The 7781-nt window shown below is 40.1% G+C and overlaps 1 protein-coding gene across 1 annotated transcript in view; it reads right to left on the reverse strand.

Annotated features, from left to right (window-relative positions):
* Nucleotides 1–7781, reverse strand: part of F5 (coagulation factor V) — an 84914-nt gene that overhangs the window by 46433 nt on the left and 30700 nt on the right. The window contains 3 exon segments of the mRNA XM_007458122.1: nucleotides 1315–1536; nucleotides 4127–4270; nucleotides 5748–5960. Coding sequence (XP_007458184.1) covers nucleotides 1315–1536; nucleotides 4127–4270; nucleotides 5748–5960 — 579 coding nt within the window.

A 7781-nucleotide genomic window follows, 5' to 3' on the forward strand; every position in this document is an offset into this window, starting at 1 on the left:
GAATTAGGGGAAAAACTTGGAAAGCTATCCTTTGTTTTTTACCAGAGAGGAAAATTTCTTGAAACTTCCAGATCCTTAAAACCTTATGACTTAGGTCATGTCGATTTCTCATATTTCCTATAACCTCTTCCTTTTATTTGTAAAATGAAGATATTACTAGTATGTACTGTATGAAATTGTTCTTAAAAATTAAATAAGATAATACAGAAAGCACTTAACTTCAATAATGTTAGTTTTGCTGTTGTGTCATTAGTGTTTGGGGCTCTATCTTCCAGGGATATTGTGACAGTTTCATTACTTCAAATATAATTTTGACTGCTTAGTGTGAACAAAAAATGAAATGATCCCATAAAATGTCTCTTTTTTATATTTCTTGCTTTTTTATTATGTATTTATTTATTTATTTTTGCGGCACGTGGGCCTCTCACTGTTGTGGCCTCTCTCGTTGCAGAGCACAGGCTCTGGACGCGTAGGCTCAGTGGCCATGGCTCACGGGCCCAGCCACTCCACGGCATGTGGGATCTTCCCAGACCGGGGCACGAACCCGTGTCCCCTGCATCGGCAGGCGGACTCTCAACCACTGCGCCACCAGGGAAGCCCTATTTCTTGCTTTTATACACATTATTTTGGTAACACAATGATTTCCTATAGTGATATTTACTTATATTTACAGGAACCCTCCTCCTGTTTTAAAGCAACAGTGTGTAATAGACCATTAGTTATTTTGTTTACCTGATACTATATAACAACCTAGGCTGATTTTTTCCCCCACTAGAATTCACTGATGTTCTTTAAAGCTCACCCCTCAGCTGGTTAGATACTGTGTTTTTTCTATTCAACACACATCCACTGAGTTCCTCTTTGGGTCAGGCTCTGTGCTCATCTTGTTATGAAAGACAATTTTTTCATGTTAAAACTTTTACACTTTCTGTAACTTGATGCTTCTGTAAATTTACAGAAGTTTGACCGGTTCCAACACCTAGTTCTTTTCCTTTAGCTTCATATTAAATAGCCCAAGAAAGAATATCTCTATGTATGTTTTTGTTTCCTTCCTCCTTTCTCCTTTTAAGGAAGTAGAGACCTCTTCAGCATTTGCATCACTTTAAAAAATCTTCGTCAATTTCTCTACTTCCTCCATCCCCAACTAACGAGCTATAAGTCTAAGAGCAAAGTATCTATATTCTGTTCTCAAGGACTAAGGAATGTATGTCTGGAGTGTGGGTGGCTTGCAAGAGCAAAGGAAAATGAGGGATTTAGTGCCTAGGACGAAAGGATCCTACATTTGTAAGCAAGACTGTTGAAAGAATTTCTTGCCTTGAAAATGTTTTGGGATGAGTGAAGATATGACCCACTTTCCCTCTAGGCTCACGGTCATGTTTGCAGTTGTGGACGTAGCACTGACGAGAGTGATGGCTGAGATCTTATGACGGCTCTGCTCCAGGACCTGGCCGTTGAAATGAATGGAGAACAGTTCTGGCCCAGAGCTCATTCCAATCAGATGCCAACTGATTTGGTCATGGGTACAAACTGTTATATCTGAGGGAGAGAGAGAGAGAGATGGGGGCCAAAACAGTCAGTCAGCAGTCTGTGATAACAAATTCACTCACCAGATACGTATTGAGCACCTGCTTTGCATCAGGCATTGTGCAAGGTTCTGGGGGTATAGACACTCCCATTTTCATTCCTGCCCTAGAAAAGCAGACATCCGAGTGGTGGGCAAACAAGCAGTCATAACTCATTGCAATAAGTGGTACTATAGAGCCCAGAGAGGGGGGGACATTAGTTTAGAAACACATGGATTGCTAAGGCCAAGGAGAGAAAAAAGTAGGTGACCAACCATCCTGGTTTACTGAGGACTGAGGGGTTTCCCAGGAGGCAGGATTTTCAGTGTTAGAACTGAGAATGTCCTGGGCAGGCCTGAGTAGTTGGTCACTCTAGTACCAGTCTGGACTCAGCTGGAGGGAGTTGCCAGAGGTTCCAACAGGGCTGAGTTTAAGGGTCTAAACCTCTAATCCTAAAAGGGCTTGATCCTAACAGGAAGAAGATGTGAAGATGCTTTAAGGATTTTATACTGTTTCTTTGCCCACTGGTTGATTGTTTTAATGACAAGGCAGTGAGTTACTGTGTGGGTTACAGGATCTCCTTAAAACGCAGTGGACAAATCCTCAGTATACTGGGTCACTGGGAGTGTTTCATGGATGGAGTAATGAGAACTGAGTACAAAGGCTGTCTGGCTCCTTCTTGCTCCCACAGTGACTCAGAAAATGCTGATTTGCTCTATGGGAGATTCCAACCTCTGGCTTCTATCCTTGGCTTGGGTTTTAAATTTCAGATCTATAATCACTCGATACTAGATTGTGGGGCCATGAGTCAGTCCCTTACCCAAAGAGGGGCTAAGGGCTTGTCTTGTTTAGACCATTGTAACAAGACCAATTCCTAGTATCACAGGTGAGAACAAGAAGCTGGAAGGTAGGAGGCTTTGGTGGAAGAATTTGTCTGCCTCCAATCAATGCTTATATTGGGTTGAGCATTTCATACATCTGTATTAGCGTTTATCATATTTATTCAATTTATACTGCCCCACAAGCATTAACTTTTCTCAGTTTCTACTACCAGCTACTTTCTACCCCAGCTATTCTGTCTTTTTCAACTATAAATTCTATGCCCTGATAGAGTTATTAATTTTTATTTTTTCATATGGGTTATTTTGGCTTCTCCTCTATATTTAGACAGATGATTTACTTTGCCGGGACACAGATACAATTTCTCTTTTGACCACTCCCCTCTAAGGCCCATAGTAGATAACATGCTATGTTATCTGTAAAAAAGCTTCTTAAACACCCTCTGCACCAGGATAGATGATTAACCCATTTTTTTACGAAAGTACGTTGAGACAACTAACTGCTAAAAGCCACACTAAGGTAGAGAAGTGAGCAAGGTGTGAACTCAGATGTGCTAACTCAGTTAACTAAGTTTTTAAACTCTGAATCAAAACCCAGGGTCACGCTTCCCTGGTGGCACAGTGGTTGAGAGTCCACCTGCCGATGCAGGGGACACGGGTTCGTGCCCCGGTCTGGGAAGATCCCACATGCCGCAGGAGCGGCTGGGCCCGTGAGCCATGGCCACTGAGCCTGCGCATCCGCAGCCTGTGCTCCACAACGCGAGAGGCCACAACAGTGAGAGGCCCGTGTAACGCAAAAAAAAAAAAAAAAACCCAGCGTCATCTTAGTATATTTGTAATGACCTGGGTGGGAAGACAGAATCAAATGAAACGGAATACAATTTAAAAGCAATGTCCAGACCTCAACTCTTGACAAGTTTTATTTTTAGTAAGAGAAGCCATTTGTGATTTTCAGATATAGAAAACAGCCTCTGAGAAACTTAGTGTTTTGAAACATAGTTTATTTAATAAAGTAATATTTTCATTTTTCCCATTTTTTTCCCCCACAGGATCTTTGGTTCTAGGTCATTTCTATCAGAGAGAAGTAGAAGTGGTTTAGGTGGGGATCAGTTTTTTTTTTTTTCTCTTAACAATTGTTATGATTTTGCTTTTTCACAAGAGTCTACATGTAAATGAAAAGAGAAAAACATCCCATTTGCCAATGAATATTACTCATCCATCATCTTTTGAAATGCTAGTAGTATTTTTGTATGTTGGATATTTATCCTAATCTGTTCATCTTCACTGTAAGTGTCTTCATTGCATTCTTCCTGCTGCCCCTTCCTGCTTAGGACTGGCCTTGAACTCTGTTTTGTAGGGCTTCCTCTCTGGAAGAAAACATGGTCACCCTGCAGCAGGGACCACACAACTCACTGAAGGAGACTAAGCTGATATCCTGGATGTCTTCCTGGAGATGCAGGCCAAGGTGAAACCTGCTCAGAGCACTACATATAATGAGACTGCACACTCCTTTTCTTAGGTAGCTTCTAATTTGTCTGTTGTACTTGCTGGTTAAAAAAAGGAAAAAAAAAAGATTAAATCTTGAGAACCACTGAACTAGATTACATTACCTTTCAGATTAGGAGTTAAAAAATAGTGAGTATGGTCAACTACCCTAGTGCCTTTAGGAAAACAATGGGATCAGTGCTTCAACTATTTTTGGATAGTACACAGCCCACGTGTTACCTGGCATTGTCCCATTCACATAGCCATTGACTGTGTACATTAGGGATGATGTCTGGTTCCAGCTTTTACTTTCATCAAACACAGCAAACATCAGTACATGTTGCTTGTCAAACATCTTCTGTATCCCATCCTCAGTTAGGGTGCCTGTGAAAAAAGACATACTTTTAATAGCATCTCAGATAGAAGGCTCTCATTAGTTATTCCTAGATAACAGAGTTTAAGATAAGCAGCCAATCATAATGATGTCAATTGTAAAGTGTTCTTATAAAAATAGCATCTATCAAGTAATGATTGAAGGCTTGTTAAAATCCTGGTACCACCTTGTTTTTTTCTGGCACCCGATAGCCTTGAGGAATGGGGCTTTAAAAGTAGATTTGATCTGGCACAGAGAGAAAACATTTGGTGACTGTCAAGGCTTTAGTAAAAGTATCCATTTCTTCCAGTGTCAGTAAGTCAATGCAGGGACTTCTCTGGTGGTGCAGTGATTAAGAATCCACCTGCTGATGCAGGAGACACAGGTTAGAGCCCTGGTCTGGGAAGATCCCACATGTCGTGGAGCAACTAAGCCCATGCACCACAACTACTGAGCCTGCACTCTAGAGCCTGCGCACCACAATGAAGAGTAGCCCCCACTCGCCGCCAACTACAAAAAGCCTGTGCACAGCAACAAAGACCCAACACAGCCAAAAATAAATAAAGAAATAAAGAAATTTATATTAAAGAAAATAAGTTAATGCATAGGTACCGTAGCTCATTTGGTAAACCCATCACACTCCAAGTTTAATATAGCCACCTTACTAGTACATGTAACGGGACACTGGAGAATTGGTTGAGAGGGTCAAGATTAATCCACTCTCATGAGTAAAAAATGCACCTGATATTAAAATGAAAGAAGAGACTTTTATAAGTTTAAAAGTTTTTCGGTGTCATCACAATATCTTCTATACCAGGCAATGAAAATATGTATTTGTATAGTGAGTAAATGAATTAGGAATGTATGTAGGTATGGTATGCGTGTATGTATAGACAGATGGTGAATCCATCACAGTGCAGTTTGTTGTGGTTGTTTGTTTTAGTGAAAGATGGGATGAATTTGTTTGGGGTAAAATAAAAGTCCAAGCTTGCTCCTAAGAAGCCCAGCCAATGAAATTTCTTATAAAGTCAGTTGAGTGTGTTTGAAACCTACCACTCAAAGTGTTCAGCTTGTTTACAAGAAAGGAACCTGGAGTTTTGTGTGTTTATAGACCAAATTACCAACCCAAACCTCAGATATATTACTCAAAGTTCTTTCCGAGTACTCTCAGCAGAGTACGGACTGCTGTATACTTTCAAAAAGACTTGGCCTTGAGGTAAATGTTACGGATCATATGGGCATGGCAGCAGAACATACTCTCAGGCAGAGATTTACTTGGGAGAGACTCCCAGGACCAAGATGAAGGAGGGGTTGAAGAAACAGAGGAAGACTGCAAATCCTCAAATATCAGTGTCAAACAATGATCTGGTTTCTGCACCCTTCTCTGCTTGATTTACGAAAAGATACCAAGACACTCCCAAGCCTCATTCCATTATAGTATCTTTACCAATCCAACATCTTTGCTGTTTTGATTTTTTTTTTTTTTACCTTTCTTACAAATAAGCAGAGGTCCAATCAGTCCAGAGTTGAAGTCGTGTACCAGATTTTCATAGGAGTAATAGATATATGTGAGGCATGGAGGGTCATCATGGGTTGGCCCACTGTCCTCACTGATATTCCACTCATAGGTATATTCTTGGCCCGGAGCTACAGAATCATCCATCCTCTCCACAGGGAATGTGTGGTCAGGGTAAGAAGCACCTGGAGATGTAAAAGCTGTGAAGACATCTGGATAGTTTCTGAGAACAACTTTTTCATCACTCTCAAGTCTGGGGGAACATAAGTTCTCTATGAAGATATATATGCCTTTCTATAGAAAGCCTTCATTATTTGGAAAGATTCACATATATCCACTTCTATGTCTATGTAATTATAAAGGCTTTGATCCATTGTGATCTGAAGTGAACAAGAAATGTTACTAGTACATTATTTAAAGTTTAGCAAGTTAAGTTTCCAGAGTATCTAAATAATTATTATTTAAATATAATCAGATAAGTGAATCACCTTTGACCAGAAAATCATCTCAGAATATGAAGATGGGTTATATCTTCTCTGTCATGTGTGACAAGACATTTTTTTTTAATTTTTAAATTTTTTATTGAAGTACAGTTGATTTACAGTGTTGTGTTAGTTTCTGATATACAGCAAAGTGATTGAATTATATAGCTATAGCTGTATCTTCTTTTATATATTATTTTCCATTATCATTTATTACAGGATATTGAATATAGTTCCCTGTGCTATACAGTAGGAGCTTGTTGCTTATCTATTTTATATATAGCAGTTTGTATCTGCTCATCCCAAACTCCTAATTTATCCCTCTCCCATCCCCTTTCCCCTTTGGTAACCATAAGTTTGCTTTCTATGTCTGTGAGTCAGTTTCTGTTTTGTAAATAAGTTCATTTGTATCATATTTCAAATTCCATGTATAAATGATATCATATGATATTTGTCTTTCTTTGTCTGACTTACTTCACTTAGTATGATAATCTCTAGGTCCATCCATGTTGCTGCAAATGGCATTATTTCATCCTTTTTATGGCTGAGTAGTATTCCATTGTATATATATGCCACATCTTCTTTATCCATTCATCTGTCCATGGACATTTAGGTTGCTTCCATGTCTTGGCTATTGTAAATAGTGCTGGTATGAACATTGGGGTATGTGTATCTTTTCAGATTAGAATTTTGTTCAGATATATGCCCAGGAGTGGGATTGCTGGATCATATGGCAACTCTATTTTTGCCTCTCACTGCTGTGGCCTCTCCTGTTGCGGAGCACAGGCTCCCAACGCTCAGGCTCAGTGGCCATGGCTCACGGGCCCAGCCACTCCGCCGCATGTGGGATCCTCCCAGACCGGGGCATGAACCCGTGTCCCCTGCATTGGCAGGCGGACTCCCAACCACTGAGCCACCAGGGAAGCCCTAGTTTTAGTTTTTTGAGGAATCTCCATTCTGTTTCCATAGTGGCTGCACCAACTTATGTTCCCACCAACAGTGTAGGAGGGCTCCCTTTTCTCCACACCCTCTCCAGCATTTGTTATTTGTAGGCTTTTAAATGATGCCATTCTGACTGGTGTGAGGTGATATCTCATTGTCGTTTTGATTTGCATTTCTCTAATAATTAGCAATGTTGAGCATCTTTTCATGTGCCTATTGACCATCTTGTATGTCTTCTTTGGAATAGAAGTGTCTATTCAGGTCTTCTGTCCATTTTTTGATTGGGTTGTTTGGTTTTTTTTGTTCTTGTTGTTGCTGTTATTGAGTTGTATCAGCTGTTTGCCCATTTTGGAGATTAAGTCCTTGTTGGCCACATAGTTTGCAAATATTTTCTCCCAGTCTGTAGGTAAGATATCTTATACTTAATCGCCTGTTAGCATGGGTTTAAGTGGTTATAAGAACACTCAGATCTGTTTATATATTGTTTTGCTCTGCATTTCATGTCTTCTTTCCAACTGATGCCACCCTTAGCCCCATTTTATCAGTTTATCACATCTCCACCATCTGATTATCCCAACTCTT

This window comes from Lipotes vexillifer, unplaced genomic scaffold, assembly GCF_000442215.2.
Source record: "Lipotes vexillifer unplaced genomic scaffold, Lipotes_vexillifer_v1.1 scaffold189, whole genome shotgun sequence".
In the NCBI taxonomy this organism is placed as follows: domain Eukaryota; kingdom Metazoa; phylum Chordata; class Mammalia; order Artiodactyla; family Lipotidae; genus Lipotes; species Lipotes vexillifer.